The sequence below is a fragment of the Zootoca vivipara genome, chromosome 2, assembly GCF_963506605.1.
Source record: "Zootoca vivipara chromosome 2, rZooViv1.1, whole genome shotgun sequence".
NCBI lineage: Eukaryota > Metazoa > Chordata > Lepidosauria > Squamata > Lacertidae > Zootoca > Zootoca vivipara.
In genome coordinates, this window is record NC_083277.1 from 58,689,281 (window position 1) to 58,713,843 (window position 24,563).

At 46.1% G+C, this 24,563-nt stretch overlaps 2 protein-coding genes across 2 annotated transcripts; both read left to right on the forward strand.

Moving 5' to 3' along the window:
- The first annotated feature begins 7,735 nt into the window (after positions 1 to 7,735).
- LOC118080478 (ovomucoid) lies at positions 7,736 to 11,461 on the forward strand. The gene is made up of 4 exons (XM_035105782.2): positions 7,736 to 8,029; positions 8,941 to 8,969; positions 9,791 to 9,900; positions 11,200 to 11,461. The coding sequence occupies exons 1-4, from the start codon at positions 7,975 to 7,977 to the stop codon at positions 11,255 to 11,257; spliced, it is 252 nt and encodes an 83-aa protein (XP_034961673.2). The 5' UTR covers positions 7,736 to 7,974; the 3' UTR covers positions 11,258 to 11,461.
- Positions 11,462 to 15,323: 3,862 nt separating this feature from the next.
- LOC132591625 (ovomucoid-like) lies at positions 15,324 to 22,093 on the forward strand. Its single transcript, XM_060270966.1, has 4 exons — positions 15,324 to 15,476; positions 16,352 to 16,380; positions 21,289 to 21,398; positions 21,965 to 22,093. The coding sequence occupies exons 1-4, from the start codon at positions 15,422 to 15,424 to the stop codon at positions 22,017 to 22,019; spliced, it is 249 nt and encodes an 82-aa protein (XP_060126949.1). The 5' UTR covers positions 15,324 to 15,421; the 3' UTR covers positions 22,020 to 22,093.
- The last annotated feature ends 2,470 nt before the right edge of the window (positions 22,094 to 24,563 follow it).

A 24,563-nucleotide genomic window follows, 5' to 3' on the forward strand; every position in this document is an offset into this window, starting at 1 on the left:
AGAAATAAGATTCAGTTCTTGCTTAGGACAAACTTAACATACGTGTACACTTTATGAAGATTCTCTGATTCTATGTTATCAGCTCATGTCTGGTATGTCCTGACGGCTTTGTAACTGCTTACTTTGTAAGGAATGTTGTCCCTGCAAGGATGAGTATGTAGTGTCCTTGCCCACTGTAGCTGCTCATCCTGTTTGGCAGCTGTTCTTGCGAGGGTAGATATGTGATGATCTTATCTATAGCCGAAGGCTATCTACTTCCTTCATTCCCTGCTTTTCTTTTGGACAGCTTCCTAGCTTGTCCAGGGGTAGGGGTTGATATTCTGCAAGGCAAGGATTCGGGGCCTGTGAGGGACAGGGGATATCGCGAAGTCCCTCCCCTCCTGAGTTCAAGCCCATCCCCGAGCACAGGGGAAAGCAGAGAGAGTTCCGATTCCAGTGGGGAAGCAGGAAGTCGTGTCCGAGGCTCAGGCAAGGTAGCGGAGCCAGGGTCCCAGGTGGGACAGGAAGGGGCAAATAAGGGGGGGGAGACCCATCCCCCCAACTCCGGAATTGCGCAGAAAGCGGAGGGGAAAGAGGATGGGTCTACCCAAGCTTTTGTGTTGGAGAAAGACGCGCCAAAAGCCATTCGGAGGTTCTGAACCCGACTGAGCACATAGCTCCGTGTAAATAGCAATGACTTCAGCACTGTAAATAAGCAGCACCAATAAAAGAATAAAATGCAGAGCTGTGTAGAGTCGTTACTCTGAAGTAGCCCGCTCCGGCCACTGTGACAGCAACCTCCGAATCTTTTTTGGGGCTACTTTGGAGTTGCCGGGATGAGTGCGTCAGAGGCGGAGAAATGGCGGCAGATCGCAGAGAAAGCCCAACAGGACCTGCAGCAACTGGCGCTGCAGGCACAGGGGGAATTAAAGGCAGCTAAAGAAGAAACCAAGAAGGTCCAGGAGGACAGGCTACAACTTGCGGAACAGGTGAGAGCGCTTCAGGAAAAAGAGCAGCAATTAAGGGCGGTGGCGGTAGAGCTCCAAAACAAGTTGGATGCCGAGAAAAACAAGGCGGGAGGGGCCCCCCAACTCCAAGTGCTGCCAGGAAGGAGAGCGGGGACCCTAGTAAGCAAGTTCAATGGAGACCCGAGGGAATATCATGGCTTTGAGACTGAGATCGTGTATGCTCTTGAGCTGCACCATGATGAGTTCCCTGATGATGAGCACAGGGTAGCGTTTATTGTGGAACACCTTACAGGGGCAGCCAGGGAGTGGCTAAGACCGTTAATCGCGACAAAAAATCCTTGCATGAAGAATGTCAAACTATTTCTAGAGGCTTTAAAAACTATGTATGCGTCCGATAGCCATATGGACCAGACCAAGGAGGAACTGCATAATTTAAGGCAAAGAACAATGACAGTTCGCGAATATTGGGCGAGATTCACCATGCTAGTGCACAGACTGGGGTGGGAACTGCACTCGCCTCCAATGGAAGCGGCGTTCTACCTGGGGTTGAATGAGGATGTGAAAGATGAGCTCTCGAGAGGTCCAAAGCCCAGTAATATGGATCAGCTGAGCAAAGCGGCTCTGGCGGTGGGGGTGAGACAGGAATCCCGGTGGAACGACAAGCAAGCAACGTGCGCAAAGCGGGCTTGGTTCCCACGGTCGCAGGAGAAGCCACTCCCCCAACAACCCTTCCAAGCCACGCCTGGGGCCAGCCAGGACCAGGAACCCATGCAAATTGATAGCGCGCGCGGGGGGGGGCTTTTCAAACCCCAGCGGCGACAAGACGCAAGGAGGGAAGGGGCGGGAATCGCTTTCTCTGCAACTCCCCCCAGCATCTCGTCAGAGACTGCCCACATCGCAGAGAGTGGCAAGGAAAGGCGGGAACAGTTGTGCCCTCCCCCACTGACGCAGCACCACAGCAGGGAAACGGGAAAGCCTGGTTGCAGGAGACAAGGGGCAGCAGCCAGGCGCAGTCAGCAGACAACAGCCCCAGCCCGCCCACCCGCACAGCGCGGAGCAGAGCCAGCCCACCCCTCCCAGAGCAGGAGTGGTTCTAGAAGTGACGCTAACGCTCCCAAATGGCTATCCCCTGACGGTCCTCGCCTTAATTGACAGTGGTGCATCAGCCAACTTCTTCTCGAGAAACTTTGCAGAGGAGCACCAGATCCAGCTTCTGCAGCTGGACTTTCCCCTGCACGTAGCCACCATTGACGGCAGGGAGTTGCTGGGAGGGGCCATCACTCATCAACCCCCCCCCATGAGAATGACGGTGGGAAGGCACTCAGAGACACTGGCATTCAACGTCACCACCATCTCAGACCCCCCCATCGTCTTGGGCATGAGCTGGCTGGCGCGCCACGACCCCTCCATCAGTTGGCACCAGAGATGCATCACATTTGGGTCGGACTTTTGTCTGGAACATTGCATGCAGCACCAACCAGGGGAGGGGCCTCCAATAGCCACGGTGGCCACCATGCACGTCAAGGGGGGTGAGGCGATACCCAAACCATACTGGGACCTGCAGGAGGTCTTCAGCGAAGCGGAGTCCGACCACCTACCCCCACACAGGTCTTTTGACTGCCAGATCAACCTGGTGCCAGGGGCAATGATACCCCCAGCCAAGCTGTACGCCATGTCAGATCAGGAACTGGAGGATCTGCGTGCGTTTATAGACAAGAACCTCAAACGGGGGTTCATCAGAGAAAGCAAGGCAGCAGGGGGCAGCCCGGTCTTCTGGGTGGACAAGAAAGACACGCAACAGCGCCGTCTTGTGGTGGATTTTAGACGGCTCAATTCAGTGACAGAGCCAGTGGCTTTCCCCATGCCCAGAGTGGACGATCTCCTGACAGCGGCACGCAGGGGCAAGATTTTCACCAAGCTAGACCTGAGGGGGGTGTACAACTTGATCAGAATCCGGGAAGGCGATGAGTGGAAGACCACGATGTTCACGCCTCTGGGCTCTTTTGAATATCTGGTGATGCCCTTCGGGTTGCAAGGGGGCTCAGCATGCTTCCAGGCCTTCATGCACCACGTCCTGGGGTCCCTCCTCTTCAAGAACTGCTTGGTCTTCCTGGATGACATCCTTATCTATTCCAATGACCCAGTGCAACATGTGAAGGATGTCAGGGAGGTGTTGCAGCGCCTGAAGGAGAACCACCTGTATGTGAAGCTGGAGAAGTGCAAGTTTCACACCAGGGAAGTAGACTTCCTGGGCTACAAACTGTCAGACAAGGGGCTGGCGATGGACAAGGACAAGGTGCAGGCCATCCTGGACTGGCACAGCCCCAGGACGCGCAAAGATGCCCAACGCCTCCTAGGCTTCGCCAACTTCTACAGGAAATTCATCAAGAACTTCTCACGTGTTACGGCTCCCATCACGGACTGCCTGAGAGGCAAGCAGAAGTTCAGGTGGACCCCAGAGGCGCAAGCAGCGTTCGAAAGCCTCAAGAGGGTGTTCGCTTCAGACCAAAACCTGTTCCACGTGGTGCAAGATGCGCCCCTACGCGTGGAAACAGACGCTTCAGACAGGGCTTTGGGAGCGATCCTGTTGCAACTGGACGCCAACAGAGAGTGGAGACCTTGTGCCTTCTTCTCCAGGAAGCTGACCCAGCCGGAGCGCAACTACACGGTGTTTGATAGGGAACTGCTTGCGATCCACGCTGCTTTCCAGCACTGGCGACACTTCCTGGTGGGCGCCAAGCACCCCATCCAGGTGTGCACAGACCACAAGAACCTGGAGTTCTGGAGAACAGCCAGGGTGCTCAACCAGCGGCAGATACGGTGGGCAGAGTTCTTCTCGAACTTCAACTTCTCCATCCACTACATCCCGGGGGAGCAGAATGTCAGGGCGGATGCCCTCTCCCGCAAACCAGAGTACATGGAGCAGGAGTTGCCACCAGCACCCAGGCACATTTTCCCCCCATCAGCATGGTCCTGCGGAGCAGCAGTGGTGAGCGAGGCAGAACTCACAGCACTGACAGCAGCTGATGAGTTTGCCACCCGCATCTTCAGAGAACTGAGAGGGGGGAGGGAGCAGGCAAAAGACTTTGCAGAACGCAGGGGGCTGCTTTTCTACAAGGGGGCACTGTACCTGCCCACCACCCAGCTTAGACGTAAGGTCCTCAAGCAGATGCACGACAACCCGACGGCGGGTCATTTTGGAAGGGACAAAACCGCTCACCTAGTCATGAGACACTTCTGGTGGCCAGGGGTGCGGGAAGATGTTAGAGACTATGTACGGGGCTGTGACACCTGCCAGCGAGCAAAGGTGGTCAGAGCGCCACCAGCAGGTTTGCTGGAGCCATTAGCCACACCGCACAGGCCGTGGGAAGTAGTGTCCATGGACTTCATCACAGACCTGCCGTCGTCCAGGGGCAAGACCGCAGTGTTGGTGGTGGTGGACCTTATGTCCAAAATGTGCCACTTTATACCGTGTGCCAGGGCGGTCTCTGCAGAAGAGACAGCCAAACTGTTTGTTGACCACGTATTCAGACTGCATGGATTACCTTTAAGGGTTATTTCGGATCGTGGCCGCCAATTTGTTTCCAGGTTCTGGAGGCGGCTCATGAACCTCCTGCAGGTGGAGGTCAGCTTATCGACGGCGAGACACCCGCAGACCAACGGACAGGCGGAGAGGGTCAACGCCATTCTGCAGCGGTACCTAAGATGCTACGTCAGCCAGAGACAAACGGACTGGGTGGATCGCCTGCCACTGGCGGAATTTGCCTACAATAATGCAGTGCACGTCTCCACAGGGGTGTCGCCCTTTAAGGCCAATTATGGGCGCGACCTCAGATCTTTCCCGGAGAGGGAGGGGGAGGAGGAGGAGGAGGGCCCACTGGCAGAGGATTGGGCAGAGGAACTGGAGACGGTGCACCAGCAGCTCCGAGAACACTTGGAGAGGGCCAAGGAAGCGTACAAGAAGGGGGCAGATCACCACAGGCGACAAGGGGAGGTCATCAGGGTGGGGGACAAGGTTTGGTTGTCCTCGGAGGGCCTTCCCATTAGAGGGAGGTGCAAAAAGCTGGCGCCCAGACGGCTGGGCCCCTTCAAGGTCACGCAACAGGTCAATCCGGTGGCCTTCAGATTGGCACTACCAGAGGACATGAGGGTGCATCCAGTGTTTCATAGATCACTGCTGTCGCCGTACAGGGAAAGCAGCAGGCTCCGAGACAGCGAACAAACCCCCGAGGGAGGGGGGGAGAGGGAAGGCAGGGAGCAACTCAATGAGGCCACGGCCATTCTTGATTCACGGAGAGGGGTGGGGGGCCTGGAGTACCTCATGGCATGGGAGGATGCTCCACCGTCACAGAATCAATGGGTCCCAGCCACTCAGATACGGGAGGAATTCTTGGTGGAAGAATTTCACGCCCTCTTTCCCCACAAACCCAAGCCCTGGCACATGGAAAGGGAGGGGGGAGGGGGAGGAAGTACTGGAGAGCAGTTCACCATGGGGATGGGAAGCGGAGTTTGAGGAACCAGAGGAAGAAGTATGGGCGTCGCCGAGATCCACCCAGTCAGAGGAAGAAGCAGACTGGCAGCACATTTTTACCCCCACCAGCTCTGACGCCACGGACTTTTTGGGATTCCAGTCCTCCCAGGCGGAAGGGGGGGGCTCGCAGGACTGGGGGGAGGTGTTCACACCAACGGGCTCGGAAAGTACTGAGTTCTTAGGCTTCCAGTCGTCACCGACACCTGGGGGGGGACCTGGGGAGGGGAGAAGGGGAGCTTGGGAGGGGGGTGGATGTGAGGGACAGGGGATATCGCGAAGTCCCTCCCCTCCTGAGTTCAAGCCCATCCCCGAGCACAGGGGAAAGCAGAGAGAGTTCCGATTCCAGTGGGGAAGCAGGAAGTCGTGTCCGAGGCTCAGGCAAGGTAGCGGAGCCAGGGTCCCAGGTGGGACAGGAAGGGGCAAATAAGGGGGGAGACCCATCCCCCCAACTCCGGAATTGCGCAGAAAGCGGAGGGGAAAGAGGATGGGTCTACCCAAGCTTTTGTGTTGGAGAAAGACGCGCCAAAAGCCATTCGGAGGTTCTGAACCCGACTGAGCACATAGCTCCGTGTAAGTAGCAATGACTTCAGCACTGTAAATAAGCAGCACCAATAAAAGAATAAAATGCAGAGCTGTGTAGAGTCGTTACTCTGAAGTAGCCCACTCCGGCCACTGTGACAGGGCCTTATGGATTCATTAGCAATACGCTGCATCATATTTTGGCACATTTGCAAGAAGCAGGGAATACATAAGCAAAGAAGCAATAAGATAATAATAGGTCCTAAGAACATCATTAACAAACCCTTGAGCCATGCCGACCCGGGGAATATGCCATTTAGCCATGACATGTCCCATCTGTAGGTGTGACTCCTCAGTTCTGAAGCTTTGCACTATGATGGTTGCATTGTCCTTCTTTTTAAAAGGATCAAGATCTTTCCAAACCACTGTGATCTCAATAGAATGAATATTGCTACAAAAGTCGAGTGCCTGACCCTCTCTCTGCGGAGTGGGGGCAAAAGCCCATGGGGTCACAGGTACCCACACAGGGTCTATGATTCTTTGGAGAATTGAGGTTGCGGTGGAGACTGTCGTGGCTTTAAGAAATATGGTTTATTAAGCTATGTGCACCTTCAATCTGCATGGAGGGAGTCCAGATCTTACAGTTAGGGTCCTTCCAAAAGGGGCTTGTACCACACACAGCAGCGAAGGCAGCCATCTGCCAACCTTCCCAAGATGGATCCCAGCTCTTTTTCCTGCTTCTTATTCCCAGCAACCTTTGCTCCCAGACTCCCTCTTCCTGTCACCTCAAACACACACTCCACCTCCTTGGTAACATCCACATCGTGGATTCCTCCACAATGACCCATCAACGCCTTTTGTCATGTTAACAAGTTTGCTCTCTACTAAGCCAACCAGGCTGGTTTGGATAAGCCAGTCCAGGAATTCTCTGCCCGGCAGCTTGTATTTTAATCCATATCCCAATTAATCAAAATCCTAACATATATTCTTTTCTAGGGTTTAGGGGGGTCCCCCCTTAAATCTATGGCAATATGCTGCTTCAAAGAGAATCAGAAAAATGGGGAAGATAGTGTTGGGGCAATACTCTGAGCATTGGAAGTGTGGTTTAAAGAGAACATAAGAATACCCCTGCTGGATCGTGCCCATGTCTCATCTGTCCCAGCATCATGTTCTCACAGCTGACAACCAGATGCCTATGGGATGCCTGCAAGCAGCACCTGAGGGCAAAAACACTGGACCCGTCTGCTGTTTTCCCAGTATCTTGTATTCAGAAGAAAATTGCCTCAAACAATGGAAATCCAAGATGCTCAAGCCACACATTCATGGCTTGTTTTCTCTTATCACTAAACCTTGTTTTCTCTGTGCTTGTTTTCCACTTCTGTGGTTTTCAAATAATTAAAGATAATAGTGCGTTTGACGTATATAACGTGTTTGTATTGCTTTCCAGGACAACCTTTACAATACCTTTTTTTTGTTTTATAGCTTACATGTTGAACAAGTAAGGCTCGTTCCATAGGTTTTCATGATAGCCACATCTAAACTCCCCACCCCCGGAATATATTTATATCTGAAATCAGTGTTGGCTAGGAGTCCATGTAATGAATTGTTATTTCTTGGCGAATAAAATATGGCATGCAATTTATCACTGGAGTCTTTTTTCAGCCTTGTTTTGCCTTATGATCAAGACAAGCTACTTTGCATGCAACTTCCTAAGCTACTGGTTACCACATATCTCTCGCATGACCCTTTTTCTGCACAGGAAGGGAACTGTTATGCATCACATTGCTGCCCTCTGTAATGTCCTATTTCCACATGTAAATATTTCTTGAGACTGGGAGATTTCATCATTGGGGCCACAGAGACTTCTATATATTCAGGGGAGGAGTCCAGACCTCACTGCAGGCAGTGAAATCTGAGAAGCATCTACTGCTTGGAGAGCACTAAGAGGCAGACAGAACTAAACCCATCAGCAGCATCATGAAGCCAGGCAGCTTTCTCCTCCTCACTCTGATGGTCTTCTTTTTGTACTCAGGTGAGTCATATTTCATATTGCAAAAGTTCTCTTTCTCGGAGAGGTGTAGGGACCAAACAATCCATGGACTAGCCATGTCTTCAAATGAGTGTAGGAAGGCTCCGCCTGTATTGACTAAATCCAGTTAAAATCTCTCTGCAGACCTTGGTGTTTGATGTCTGAAAGTTAAAGGAAGGAGGGGACATTGTTATTAAGCATAGGGACACTGGCGGCAGGGACACACATCTCCCCAAAACACACAAACAAACAAACAAACACACACTTGAGCCTTTCCCACATTCTTTTGAACACTGAAACATTTCTGTTCTCAAGATTCCTCCTATATGAAATTATACATGCCAGGAAGAAGCAGAATGAATGTCCTGCTATGTGAGATTTACTCTATCAAATAAAGATACTCTACACCAGGGCTCTACATTGCAGAATACGCCCACCACTTTTCACACAATAGGAGCCTTTTTGAAAGCTGAGGCTCAAAACACTAATGCCCCCTAAAGCTACCACCACCACGCACCCTCCTTTCTTCATGGTCTCCCCGTGGCTCTTGTGACATAAAAAGTTGACTTAGCCATGATTCTAAACACACAAAGCACCACAGTCGGGCATTCAAGGGAAATCAATAGACCTGAGTCCCAGTTAGTTATGGACCAAACCAGTTTATACAGTTATTTATATTTAGTATAGTTAATTGACTTAACCATTTTCCATTGATTTGATTGTCTTCCTATGCATGCTCAGTGACATTTAAAGGAAAGTGTCATGTTGCTAAGGCACTTTTAGGATAACATAGGATGTAAAAGATACAATGCATCTCACTTTTCAGTTCCTAGAAAGAAATGTTATCAAATGGACTATTGTTCAACATATGAATTTGCGGAATAATTTTTACATTTTCTGCGTTTTGCATCTAGATGTTGTTGTTAAAGCAACATGGGAAGCGGTAAGTGGGACATCATTTATTGTTATGATAGAACATGGAAGTAGCATAAGTGAATTTATATTTCTTATGAAATGTTTAAATATTCTCTCTCTCTCTCTCTCTCTCTCTCTCTCTCTCTCTCTCTGTGTGTGTGTGTGTGTGTAATATGGAATTTAAAACACAGGCAACAAAAACACATCTACACAAATATAACATAAAAAGCTGGATTTTTCCCATGATTTCACATGTCTAGTCCCATTCCTTTTTTAAAAAGTCAGTGGTATTATTATTAGTTCCAGCTGCTACTCACAATTTGTAAGAAAGTCTCAGCTTTTGGTCTGTAGTAGCCTAATGGGGCTATTCTATTATTACTAGACAGATTGCCCAACCTTCCAGGCATATTATTTAGTCACTGTTTTATGAATCCAGGCACTCACTGTGTTTTTTTCATAAATAAAATTTTGTTTCACAGTGTGAAAAACTTTGTACCTGTTCTAACCCTGCAATATTTTTAACTTTAAAGGTGTCTTGTATGAAATCCCTGCCACCAACCATCTATAATTTGACAGGTTTAAGACCCCGAAATGGGGCCTTAACCATGTCACCAAATCACATGCCCCAAGTGGGAACTTGGGATGAATAGAGACCAACATTATCACGCAATTCACTGCTTGCCAGGACAATAAATCAGCATTTCCTGTGCTTGGATGCACGCCTTAATATAACACTTGGTGTATTCCTCATCTGTCCCTCATTATTAGGCATGTCATAATCAGAAAGGCCTTGCAGTCCAAAGGTTAAGTGGGGAGGACCTTTAAAAGTGTTGTGTTCTTCGTCTTCAGGAATATTGCAAACATCATCCAAACCCAGCATGCATCTTCGAGAAACGTCCCCACTGCGGTTCTGATGGCAATACCTATGGCAACCAGTGTGACTTCTGCAATGCATATTTGTGAGTACATCATAGAATCACAGAGTTGGAAGGGACCCCGAGAGTCATGTAGTCCAACCTCGTGCAGTGCAGGAATCTTTTTTCCACCTCAGACATCTTTATTGGAAGTTTAAAAGTACATGATTATATTTGCACTAAGCATGGTGAGATGTAAATAGAAGAAAGGAAAAGAAAAAGAGAATCAACCCCCATGTAGATGGAAAAGTCAAGGGTGGGGAACCCCTTTCCTGGGCAGTGCAGGAATCATTGTGCACAATGTGGGGTGCTAACCCATGACCCTGAGTTTTGTGTTGCTAATGAGGCCCGAATGAAGATGATGAATAGAGCTAATCTGTGGGTAGCCCTGAATTTTAAGATGAAGTGGGTTGGGAGGGCTATTCACATGCACCACCCTCCTGACACTCTTGTTGCTGCTTCTAAGAGCGATCCAGGGGGGCAGGCAGGGAAAGTATGCCCAAATGGGCTCTATCACCATCCCACCAGGCCAGACTCAAAGCAAAAGGTAGTAGGGTTGGCTCAGAAGAATAATAATAAAAAGCCCCATCAGGGAATTAGGGGATAGTAAGCACCATGGTCTAAACCACAGAGCCTAAGACTTGCTAATCAGAAGGTTGGCGGTTTGAATCCCTGCGACAGAGTGAGCTCCCATTGCTCGGTCCCTGCTCCTGCCAACCTAGCAGTTCGAAAGCACGTCAAAGTGCAAGTAGATAAATAGGTACTGCTGCGGCTGGAAGGTAAACGGCGTTTCCATGCACTGCTCTGGTTCACCAGAAGCAGCTTAGTCATGCTGGCCACATGACCCGGAAGCTGTCTGCGGATAAACGCCGGCTCCCTCAGCCAGTAAAGAGAGATGAGCACCGCAACCCCAGAGTCCTCCACGACTGGACCTGACGGTCAGGGGTCCCTTTGCCTTTACATTTAAGAACATTATTATGAAGGTAACAAAGGCCTACACTAGGTGTTGCCTTAATGTGGACCTTGGAATTGCTCTAGGTAGAAGTCTGAATATTTACTCCTAGAGAAGTTTGACACAGACATACAATGAGGGCTAGAGAAGAGGGATCTTCCACAAAGTGGTAGACTGAAAAGGACATTGGTCCCTCTTGCTCAATATTGGCTAGGCTGACAGGAAGCAGTTTTCCAGGGTCTCAGACAGGATTCTTCCTCAGCCCTTTCCCCAAGACACAGAGCAAAGATGGTCTTAGCTTTCCCATCTATACAGTACTTCTCTTTAAGGAGTTATAATGAAAGTTGTATCTTATGAATTCTCACCTTTATTTCCTTCTTTTTTCTCATCAGTGAAAGTAAAAGAACGCTGAAACTGAATTACTATGGAAAATGCATAATGAAAGTTTAAGATGCACAAGACTAAGAAACATCTGCCAAGGAAGTCCCATTTCTAGTCAAGCTTCGCTCATTGCATCACTACCCAAAAAATTTCATTCTTCTCTTTGCTTATGCTTTGTGAGCCAGTGAATATCTCGCAACATCTTAATTTGGTTTATCAATAAATAAGCTCAGCAACAGTATCAAACTCTCCATACATTTATTTGTGTAATATCTATTCTTAAAAATATTATACGATTTGGACAATAGATTGGTGTTGAAGTTTGTTACTAATAATGCACAATCAGGAAACTGAGTCAAACAATCAGCAGAATCTAATCCCTTTTGACTATGACATTACTGACTTCTGGCCATTGATTTCTGCAGATTAAAAAAACAAAGAAAATCTGTAGACAGTCAGGTGATTAGTTAGAGCAGGCATAGGCAACCATTGGCCCTCCAGATGTTTTGGCCTACAACTCCCATGATCCCTAGCTAACAGGACTAGTGGTCAGGGATGATTGGAAGTGTAGTCCAAAACATCTGGAGGGCCGAAGGTTGCCTATGCCTGAGTTAGACACTGAGGCTAGAACCCCATCCCCCTAACATACATTTCTTTTCTTTTCTTTTCTATTAATTTTCTAATAGAAGAAAATAAAAAACAGACAGAGAAATAAGAGAAAAGTACACATTGAAAATTCAGTTGCCATCATATGAATTGATACATGCCATTCAAGTGGGTACCCAGCTACATCATTGCGCCAGCGCAAGAGTTAATGTTAAAGCAATGGGATTTCTCTCCTGCTTGCTTTCCCCACCTGGGTGTCCCACTGTGTTTCCTATGTTGCTCTGCTGGATTTGGGGGATCCCAAGGGCAAATTAGGCCATGCAGAGTAGGAGAAAGAGAGGAGACTTCAGCTGCACAAGGAGAAAGTAAGAAGCAGCTGCTGGATCAGGCCCACCAGGTCCACCATCCTGTTCTTCAACACTTTCTTGAGTTCATTATAAATCTTATTCCAGAAGTCATTCACTAGTGGACACGTCCACCACATGTGGTAGAAAGAGCCTACTTCTTTATTACATCTCCAACATTTGCTATCATGGTTATAATAGATCTTTGCTAATTTTACTGGTGTAAGATACCATCTATACATCATTTTCATTAAGTTTTCTCTTAATAAGTTACACGCAGTAAACTTAATATTCTCTTTCCATAATTTTTCCCAATCTTCCATCATTATATTATGTCCAACATCTTTTGCCCACAAAATCATAGCATTTTCATCCTGTTCTTCATATGTCCAATTGCCCAGTTCATTCAGGACATTTCTGAGAGGCAGCAGCCATATTGTTTTAGTAAGAGAGAAATGCAGAAGAGCTCCTCAATTTCACAGGTATTGTTCCACAAGGAAATCTCAACAGAGCAGAGAAAATAGTGTCCGTCCACCAGCCTTTTCCACTGAAAGGAAACTCAACTGGTCATCAGAATATCCGCTTATGGCAGGGAAAGGCAGAAAGTACCTCCATGTTGTGAAACATCAAATAAATGGTCAGGCTTCAATCCTATTCACTCTTTCTTGAAAGAGAACCTTTACTTCATCAGGCTTACTGCTGAGTAAAAATGCACAGGATCGGGGGAAGCTCCTCTGAGGGACAAAATGGGTCATGGCTCTGCCAAGATTTGGAAACCTCCAAACTCTCCAAGCCAAAGGTGCAGACTTTCTCCTGCCAGCTTCTTGTTTCCAACATTGTATCATGTAAAACACAACCAAATATAGAGGGAACTTGGCCAGAGAACTGCTAGTGTGGTGAATGGAGAGGTGATGTTGGTGTGGACTTGAAGGAAGTAGATAGCCTTCGGCTATAGATAAGATCATCACATACCTACCCCTGCAAGAACAGCTGCCAAACAGGTCTCACAGGTCTGGCAGCGACAGTGGGCAAGGCATATTCATCCTTGCAGGGACAGCATTCCTTTTACAAAGAGCCCCAGACATGAGCTGATAACATAGAATCAGAGAATCTTCATAAAGTATGAGCAAGAACTGAATCTTATTTCTCCCCACTTCATCAAGTTCAAATTATTGGCAAAATATTCTCTCATATTAAAGAAAGGAGTTGAGTTGGAGGAGGCCATGGGGAGGGGGCCATCCAATTAAACCTGCCAAGCAGGAAACACCATCAGAGCATTCTTGACGTGGCTGTTAAGCCTCTGCTTGGAGACCATTAAGGAAAGCCTCCACATTACTTGCTGGCAAATTCCACTGCCAAACAGCTCTCATTGTAAGGGGGTTCTTCCTGATGCATGGGTGAAATATTCTTTTAGTTTGAATCCATTGATTTGTGTCTACTTCTTTGGAGTAGCAGAAAGCAACCCTTCACCCTCCTCTATATGGTATCCCCTCAACCTTCTCTTTTCCAGGCTGAGCATGCCCGGCCCCCTGAGCTGTTCCTCAAAAGGCATTCCTTAAAGATAGGAAAGGAATGCTTGTCAGGCTACATTTCTGGGGGCTCGCAGGCCACGTCTCTCAGACTATTCATTGTTGGCTAATAAGCAAAGGCATAAGGGTTGGAGAGAGATGCGGTGGTGGTTAGGAAGGAGATGAGGCAGAATTCCCGCTTCACAATTGTAGGTGTGACTCCCCAGTCTGAAGTTTTGCACTATGAAGGTTGCATTGTCCTTCTTTTTAAAAGGATCAAGATCTTTCCAAATCACTGTGATCTCAATAGAATATTGCTACAAAAGTCGAGTGCCTGACCCTCTCTCTGCCAAGTGGGGGGGGAACCCCATGGGGTCCCAGGCACCCACACAGGGTCTATGATTCTTTGGAGAATTGAGGTTGCGGTGGAGACTGTTGTGGCTTTAAGAAATATTGTGTATTAAGCTATGTGCACCTTCAATCTGCATGGAGGGAGTCCAGATCTTACAATTAGGGTCCTTCCAAAAGGGGCTTGTACCACACACAGCAGCAAAGGCAGCCATCAGCCAGCCTTCCCAAGATGGATCCCAGCTCTTCTTCCTGCTTATTCTTCCCAGCAACCTTTGCTCTCAGACTCCCTTGTCCTGTCACCTCAAACATACACTCCATCACTTTGGTAACATCCACATTGTGGATTCCTCCACAATGGTCCATCAACACCTTTTGTCATGTTAACAGGTTTGCTCTCTCCTAAGCCAACCAGGCTGGTTTGGATAAGCCAGTTCAGGAATTCTCTGCCCGGCAGCTTGTATTTTAATCCATATTCCAATTAATCAATATCCTGGCATATATTCATTTCTAAGGTTTAGGGGGGTTCCCCCTTAAATCTATGGAAAGATGCTGCTTCAAAGAGAATTGGAAAAATGGAGAAGATAGTGTTGGGGCAATGCTCTGAGCATTGGAAGTGTGGTTTAAACAGAACATAAGAATACCCCTGCTGGATCGTGCCCATGTCTCTTCTGTCCCAGCATCCTGTTCTCACAGCTGACAACCAGATGCCTATGGGATGCCTGCAAGCAGGACCTGAGGGCAAAAACACTGGACCCGCCTGCTGTTTTCCCAGTAACTTGTATTCAGAAGAAAATTGCCTCAAACAATGGAAATCCAAGATGCTCACACCATACATTCATGGCTTGTTTTCTCCTATCAAGCAAATCTTGTTTCCTCTGTGTTTGTTTTCCAGTTCTATGGTTTTAAGCAATTAAAAATAATAAGTGTGTTTGACGTATATAACGTGTTTGTATTGCTTTCTAGGACAACAATACCTCTTTTATTTTATGGCTTACATGCTAAACAAGTAAGGCTCTATTGTTTTTCTTTGTACTAAAATGATCGCCTTTGGTCAAAAGAATCCCAGCAATTCTAAAACTGTTTTGATGGTACCTCATTTCTTGTGACCTGCAACAGCAATGTCACAATCACACCAGAAGCCTTATTTCCTGAGGAGCTGGTTGCCAAATATTTCGTGCACACACGTGGAATGTGCACTTAAAGGGAACCATTAAAATTGGTAGAAAACATTGCAGTCATCTATAATCACATTTGCACATTTAAATATTTCTCAAAACAGGTAGATTTCATCATCAAGGCTGCAGAAACTTCCATAAATACATGGAAGAGACGTCATACCTCACTGTAGCCAGTGGAATCTGAAAAGCATCTACTGCTTGGAAAAGCACTAAGAGGCCAACAGATCGAAACCCACCAGCAAAATCATGAAGCCAGGCAGCTTTCTCCTCCTCACTCTGATGGTCTTCTTTTTGTACTCAGGTGAGTCATATTTCATATTGAAAAAAGTTCTCTTTCTCGGAGAGGTGTAGGGACCAAACAATCCATGGACTAGTCATGTCTTCAAATGAATGTAGGAAGGCTCCACCTGTATTGACTAAATCCAGTGAGTCCTGCATACCTTGGTGTTCACTATCTGAAAGCTAAAGGAAGGAGGGGACATTGCGGTCAAACATAGGGACACTGGGGGCAGGGACACACATCCCCCCAAAACACACACACCCCTGAGCCTTTCCCACATTCTTTTCAATACTGAAACACGTCTGTTCTCAAGGTTCCTCCTATCTGAAATGATACATGTCAGGAAGAACCAGAATGAATGTCTTGCCTTGTGAGATTCACGATACACCAGGGCTCTTCATTCCAGACAGTGCCCAACACTTTCCACCCAATAGGAGCCTCTTTGTGAGTTGAGGCTTCAAACATGAATGCCCCCTAAAGCTACTACCACCACACACCGTGCTTCCTTCACAATCTCCACATGGCTCCTGTAAGATAAATAGTGGACTTGGGAACAATTCTAAACACACACGGCACCACAGCTGGGTATTCCACTGAAATCAAAAGAACTGGTACCCAGTTAGCTAGGAAATGAATCGTTATATTCAGTTATTCCCATTTAACGGATTAGACCATTTCTCATTGATTTGATTATCTTCCAATCCATGCCCCATGACATTTAAAGTAAATTGCATATTGCCAAGCCACATTATGGGTGCACTTTCAGGATAACAAAGGATGTGAATGATACAATGCACCTCACTTTTCAGTTCCTAGAAATAACTGTTCTAATATGAACTGTTATTCAATATATGGATTTTCTTTATAACTTTACATTTTCTGTGCTTTGCTTCTAGGTGTTGCTGTTAAAGCATCATGGGAAGCGGTGAGTGCGAAATATTATGATAGTGTTAGGAAAACATTCTTTAAGAAACAGAGAAAAGTTCCTGGAAGCTTTAAAGAGGGTTCCAGAATTTTGTTTAGTGTGTAGGAGTGGCACTCTAGGCTTGATTGGTGTCAGCTGGAGGTGCAAATAAAGGGAGGAAGTTGCAGGCTGCAATTTCCGCAGGAGGAAAGCACACACATTGTCAACACGCATGCTGACAACAAGGTTGGAAGTAAGATCATGTGTGCTGCTGATACTCTGAGTTTTGCTGTGTCAGGATTGTTAATTACTGGACTGAGATTATACCGTGCTGGAGAGATAAAGAAGGAATGTAAATAGCTTGTATATAATAGTAGCAGAAATGCTTGTGCGACCAGTCAAGCAATAAAGGAGCTCTTGACTGTGGATTTGAGTATGACTCCTATTCTTGTCCTCTGCCTCCGGGAAAAACTCTGCTACAAAAAGTGGTTTACTGAAAAACATATATGCATATATATAACAGAAAAGAGCTCCCCCCCCCACACACACTTTCACATTAGTTCTAGTTCCTTAGTCCTAGCTTGTGTTCTGTAGTAGCCTATTGGGGTTATTTTATTATTATTAGACAGACCACCCTAACCTGGCAGGCATATTATTTAGCCACAGTCTTATGAAATCAGGAATAATAATATTCTTGAGAACTGGCAGGATTGGACACTCCAGTGGATTTTAAAAGATGTATTTTAAAGCATCTGTTAAATGTATTGAGTATGAAACCCCTGGAACTACCCACCTGTAATCTGCAAATTTCGTGTCACAATGTAAAAAAACACTTTGTACCTGCTTTAACCCTGCAGCATTTTAAAGTTTTAAAACGTCTTGCATGAAACCCCGGCATTGACCATCTGTAAATCAATAGGTTTAATCCTACATATAGGGGTTACAATGTAACCAAATCTCATGCCTTGAAGATGAAAATTTTGGCATTTTTATTTGGCAATGCAAGTCTGTGATATTCTGGAGATTCATAAAAATCAGCTCTGGATCAGGTTGTTTGGGGTCCAAGTCAGCCTGGAACAGAGTGGGCCTGATTTGGATAAATCAGAGCCACAAATTGGATGGGGTAGGGTCCATGCACTACCCCAGTAGAAAGCTGTGGGTGGCCACAGGGTGCCAGAGTGTTTGGTTCTTCTGGATACAAGGTCCTGCAAATCCCCAAGGCTCCTAAACACTGGACTTTTCTGCTGTGCCTGTGTGGAGCTGGCACAGTCCAAATGGCAAAAAATAATCCACGTTCCCAACTTTCACCCTGACTGCCAAGATGTAACAGAACGGCTGCAAGGAATCATAAAACCCACTGACAAATACCCCTTCCTTTTGGTGCATGTGGGAACCAATGACACTGCAAGCCATAGCTTACAGAAGATCAAAAATGATTATGAGGCTCTGGGCAGGAAGTTGAAGCAATTAGATGCACAAATTGTCATCTCTTCTGTCCTCCCAGTTGAACGACATGGCCCAGGGAGAGAGGGAAAAATAGGGGAAGTGAACAACTGGCTTCGCAAATGGTGCAAACAGGAACGGTTTGGATTCCTAGATCACGGTCTGCAGTTTCTTGAAGATGGACTTCTGGCAAGTGATGGACTGCACCTCACAAAAGTTGGGAGGAATGTTTTTGCCACGAAACTCAAAAACCTCATCAGGAGGGCTTTAAACTGACTTATGTGGGGGAGGGAGACAGTGGTCCTGAAGGTAGGAGTCTATCAAATGCTGAAGATGATCATCCAAATGTCAAGGACCAAATGGAGCAAGCAGCATGCAGACCTAGTGGTGGGACGAAAATATCCTTAAATAAGAGACATGGGGGAATGATCAACGGTCTTCAATGTCTGTATACTAATGCACAGAGCATGGGAAATAAACAAGATGAACTTGAGCTCTTGGTACAGCAAACTAAATATGACATAATAGGCATCACTGAAACCTGGTGGGATGAGTCTCATGACTGGAATGTAGTAATAGAGGGATACAATCTATTTAAGAGAAATAGACCAAACAGGAAAGGAGGAGGAGTAGCTTTATATGTTAGGGATATGTATACCTGTGAAGAGATCCAGGATTTAAAACTTCAAAGCCAAATTGAGAGTATCTGGGTCAAAATTAAGGGAGAGAAAAACAACAGTGATCTCATTGTGGGAGTTTACTATAGATCCCCAAGCCAAACTGAGGACACAGATGATGCCTTCCTGGAACAGATGGCCAAGCATTCCAAAGGAAGTGAGATAGTAGTAATGGGGGATTTCAACTATCCTGATATTTGTTGGATGTCAAACTCAGCCAAGAGCATAAGGTCGAACAGATTCCTCACTGGCCTTGCAGACAACTTTATTGTCCAGAAAGTGGGAGAAGCAACAAGAGGATCAGCCATTTTAGATCTGGTCCTAACCAATAGTGATGACTTGGTTAGTGGGGTAGAAGTGGCAGGATCATTAGGTGGGAGTGACCATGCTCTTCTGGAGTTTATTATCCAGCGGAAAGGAGCAACCAAGCATACTAAGGTCCAAATTCTAGACTTTAAGAAAGCCGACTTCGGAAAACTTAGGGAAACGCTGGGTGAAATCCCATGGACAGTAATACTAAAAGGGAAGGGAGTTCATGATGGTTGGGAGTTTGTTAAAAGGGAGATATTAAAAGCACAACTTCAGGCAATACCAATGAGACGGAAACATGGAAGGTGCCTAAAGAAGCCAGGCTGGCTATCTAAAGAACTTTTGACTGAGTTAAGATTTAAAAGGGATATGTACAAAAAATGGAAAAGGGGGGAAATCTCCAGAGAGGAATTCAAACATATAGCCAGCACGTGTAGAGGCAAAGTCAGAAAAGCTAAAGCACAGAATGAACTCAGGCTCGCCAGAGAGGTTAAAAGCAACAAAAAGGGCTTTTATGGGTATGTCCGTAGCAAAAGGAAAAACAAGGAAACAGTGGGGTCACTCAGAGGAGAAGATGGTGAAACGCAAACAGGGGACAGAGAAAGGGCAGAATTCCTCAATGCCTTCTTTGCCTCAGTCTTCTCCAAGAAAGAAAACAACGCCCGACCTGAAGAATATGGAGCAGTTGATTCAGCAGGGGAAACACAGCCCAGAATAAGTAAGGAGGTAGTACAAGAATACTTGGCTAGTTTAGATGTATTCAAGTCTCCAGGGCCAGATGAACTACATCCAAGAGTATTAAAAGAACTGGCAGAGGTGATTTCAGAACCACTGGCAATAATCTTTGAAAATTCCTGGAGAACAGGTGAAGTTCCAGCAGACTGGAGGAGGGCAAATGTTGTCCCTATTTTCAAAAAGGGGGAAAGAGAGGACCCAAACAATTACCGCCCAGTCAGCCTGACATCAATACCAGGAAAGATTCTAGAGCAGATCATTAAGCAAACAGTCTGTGAGCACCTAGAAAGAAACTCTGTGATCACTAAAAGTCAGCATGGGTTCCTGAAAAATAAGTCATGTCAGACTAATCTGATCTCATTTTTTGACAGAATTACAAGCCTGGTAGATGAAGGGAACGCTGTGGATGTAGCCTATCTTGATTTCAGCAAGGCCTTTGACAAGGTGCCCCATGATATTCTTGTAAAGAAGCTGGTAAAATGTGGGCTAGACAATGCTACCATTCAGTGGATTTGTAACTGGCTTACTCACCGAACCCAAAGGGTGCTCATCAATGGCTCCTCCTCATCCTGGAGAGTAGTGACTAGTGGGGTGCCACAGGGTTCTGTCTTGGGCCCAGTCTTGTTCAACATCTTTATCAATGACTTGGATGATGGGCTTGAGGGCATCCTGAGCAAGTTTGCAGATGACACCAAATTGGGAGGGGTGGCTAACACCCCAGAGGACAGGATCACACTTCAGAATGACCTTAACAGATTAGACAACTGGGCCAAAGCAAACAAGATGAATTTTAACAAGGAGAAATGTAAAGTACTACACTTGGGCAAAAAAAATGAAAGGCACAAATACAGGATGGGAGACACCTGGCTTGAGAGCAGTACATGTGAAAAGGATCTAGGAGTCTTGGTAGACCACAAACTTGACATGAGTCAGCAGTGTGATGCAGCAGCTAAAAAAGCCAATGCAATTCTGGGCTGCATCAATAGGAGTATAGCATCTAGATCAAGGGAAGTAATAGTACCACTGTATTCTGCTCTGATCAGACCTCACCTGGAGTACTGTGTCCAGTTCTGGGCACCACAGTTCAAGAAGGATACTGACAAGCTGGAACGTGTCCAGAAGAGGGCAACCAAAATGGTCAAAGGCCTGGAAACGATGCCTTATGAGGAACGGCTTAGGGAGCTGGGTATGTTTAGCCTGGAGAAGAGAAGGTTAAGGGGTGATATGATAACCATGTTCAAATATATAAAAGGATGTCATATAGAGGAGGGAGAAAGGTTGTTTTCTGCTGCTCCAGAGAAGCGGACACGGAGCAATGGATTCAAACTACAAGAAAGAAAATTCCACCTAAACATTAGGAAGAACTTCCTGACAGTAAGAGCTGTTCGGCAGTGGAATTTGCTGCCAAGGAGTGTGGTGGAGTCTCCTTCTTTGGAGGTCTTTAAGCAGAGGCTTGACAGCCATCTGTCAGGAATGCTTTGATGGTGTTTCCTGCTTGGCAGGGGGTTGGACTGGATGGCCCTTGTGGTCTCTTCCAACTCTATGATTCTATGATTCTATGATTCTAACTCAGTTTGAATATGGAACACTGCTTGGCAGGATGATAAACCAGCTTTTCCTGTGCTTGAATGCACATCTTAAATTAACACTTGATGTATTCGTCATCTGTGCCTCATTATTAGGCAAGTCATAAACAGGAAGGCCTTGCAGTCCAGAGGTTAAGGGGGGAAGAGCCCTTAATAAGTGCTGTGTCCTTTTTCTTCAGAAATATTGCCAAGGGTATCCAAAAGTCCAATGCACTGAGGAGTACCGTGCACACTGTGGTTCTGATGGCAAGACCTATAGCAACCGGTGTCACTTCTGCAATGAATATATGTGAGTATATCATAGAACCATAGAATTGTAGAGTCGGAAGGGACCACAAGGATCATCTAGTTCAAACCCCTGCAATGCAAGATATATATTTTTTGCACAATGTGGGTTATGTGTTGCCTATGAGGCCCAAATCAACATGGTGAGCAGACCTAATCTGCAGACCGTCTTAAATTTTAAACTCAACTGGGTTCACAAGCACCACCCTCCTGACAGTATTGTTGTTGCTGCTGCTGCTAAGTGGAATCCTGTGAGAGGAGAGGGCAGGGGAAAGATGCCCAAATCGGTTCTATGTTCTATGACACAGATCAACAATGAAGGGTGCAGAAGACGGATCTTCCACCAAGTGGTGGAGCTGAAAAGAACACTGGTCCATCTTGTTCAATATTGTCTAGGCAGATGGCAGAAGCTCTCCAGGGACTCAGACATTATTCTTCCATAACCCTTTCCCTCCCCAAGACTTGGGGCAATGATGAACTTAGTGTTCCCACCTATTTATCTTTAAGAGTTATAATGAAACTTGCGTGTTATGAATTCTCATATTTATTTACTTCTTTTTTTCTCATCAGAAAAAATAAAAGAAAGCTGATACTAATGTACTATGGAAAATGCAGAAACGTTTAAGATGCACAAGACTACGGAACATCTGTGGAAGAAGTCCCATTTCTCTTCAAGCTTCACTCATTGCATCACCCCCCCCCAAAAAAAGTCCATTATTCTCTTTGCTTATGCTCTGTGAGCCAGTGAATACTTTGCAACATCTTAATTCAGTTCATCAATAAATAAGCTCAGCAACGTTATCAAACTCCCCATACATTTACTTGTGTATTATCTAGTCTTAAAATTATTAAGAATAGAATTTATTTCTGCCATCCAAGTTAGTATTCAGCTACATCCTTGCACTAGTGCAAGAATTAGTACATTACACACAACACAAACAATGAACTGAGTTTTAAACAATCAGCCTAATCTACTCACTCTGGACTATAACACTTCTGACTGCAGGCAATGGATTTCTACAGATTTAAAAAACCCAAAAGGTTGACAGGCAGGTGATTAGTTAGACATTGATGTTAGAACCCATTACCCTGCCATGATTATATTCTTTTCTTTTCTTTTCTATTGATTTTTAATGGAAGAAAATGAGAAAGAGAAGCAGAGAAATAAAAGTACACGAAGAAAATTCAATTACCACCATATGAATTCATATATGCCACCCAAGTTGGTATTCAGCTACATCCTTGCACCAGCTCAAGAATTAATGTCATTGCAATGGGATTTATCTCCTCCTTGTTTTTCCCACTTGGGCGTCCCACTGTGTATCCTTGATTTCTCTGGTGTATTTGTGGGGTCCCCAGGGCAGGTTAGGCTGTGCAGAAGAAGACTGGGCCATTTTTTTCTAGAAGCGTCTGTTTTTATCCATTCTGTTGCTTCCGTAAGCACAATATTAATAGCCTCAATAGCCCCTCCCTAATACGATTTGAGACCAGTGACTTGTATTGTATCACAGATTGGCCTGTATATGATTCTCGTTTTGAGAATTTTTGAATTGGGAGTCTGAAATCTGGAGACAGCTGCTTCCATAGGTTTTTCATGATAGCCACATCTAAACTCCCCACCCCCGCAGTATATATGAAATCAGTGTTGGCTAGAAGTCCATGCAATAAATTGTTATTTTTTGACAAATACTATCTAACATGCAATTTATCACTGGAGTCTTTCTTCAGCCTTGCTTTGGCTTATGGTCAAGACAGGCTACATTGCATACAACTTTCTAAGCTACATGTTACCACATATCTCTTGCATGTCCCTAGTTTCTGCACAGGAAGGGAACTGTTTTGCTTGGTACATCACACCATCAAGCAAGACACAAACATAAACTGGAAGATAAGCTGCCCAGGGGGTGGGGGGGGGGAAAGAGAGATTTGGTCACAAGCCTCTCTCTCCCACCATGTGGCTGTTTGCTCCTACAGGAGGCAGTGATGGTTCCACCCTTGATGGCTTTAAAAGGAGGTTAGACAAAATAATGGAGGGGGCTATCAATGTGATGGCTATGCTCTACCTCCAAAGTCAGAGGCAGGTTCAGTGCTTTCACCTCCAGTTTCCACATGGGACACCCCTATCACTCAAGCTGAAATGTGATATAGGCATGAGACAACATTCTTCCCATTGACGTCTGCCCCTCCTTCACCCTTGCCCCAAGACTGCCCAGTCAGACTGAGGGAGGGAACTTCTATTGTTACAGCTGCAATAAATCATGAATTCACCTACTGTTTTGCGGTGTCCCTTCCAACCAGCCATGGCCTGGCTTTATCTCCTCCCCCCACAGGTATCCCTTTCCTTCAGGCGACCTCAAAAATGGGACTTTCTGCAATAAGGAAAATGAGAGGGAAATGCACTGGGAAGAGTGGGATAACAACTGAGCAACACAATGCTATATAATCTCACCTCAGCAAATAGGGACAACTGCTTAGAAGCCAGGCTCTGTTATGGGAAGGGGACCTGAATTTGCTAGTAGGCCACCGAGTCCTACACCAAAATAGGGACACTCTGAAAGCATAAATGGGGAATGCAATTGCTCAGCTGGTCCCTGCAGAAAGCAGGTATGAACTCTTCCTCCATGATCTGATAATCATGATGTCAGGTGATTGCCAGGTGGGTTGTCCCATCTATCTGTCAAAGAGGACCCATGGAAATGGAGACAGATAACCATCGAGCCTACTAGGCCAGACACAGACATTGTAAAACTTTGTGTTAAAGGTTTAGTTGCAAAGCCATGAGGTCCTTCAAAGGAGATGTTAAGAACAAGCTATGTGGCCAGCAGAATGAAATGGTGTGGCTCTTGCTAGACTGCACCACCTCAAGTTGCTGGTGCATAAATCACATCACTGAATGCTTCCCCGCGGGGTGGAGAAATTAGAAATGTAGAACATCAGTCAGAAGGATTCAAATTTAGAATTGCCCCTGCCTGATATGCTGGTTTCCTATGTATAGGCAGGTGTATTTTGTAGCAACCCACCATCCACAGGGTCAAGCATAAACTGTAACTCATGATATTACTGTTTGTGTAGCTCCACTCTTAGTGGGTATGACAACATCTACTTTTTCTCTCTTCACAGATCCTAAATGTATACGAGGTGTAAGAATGGGAAAGAAGACTCTGAGAAA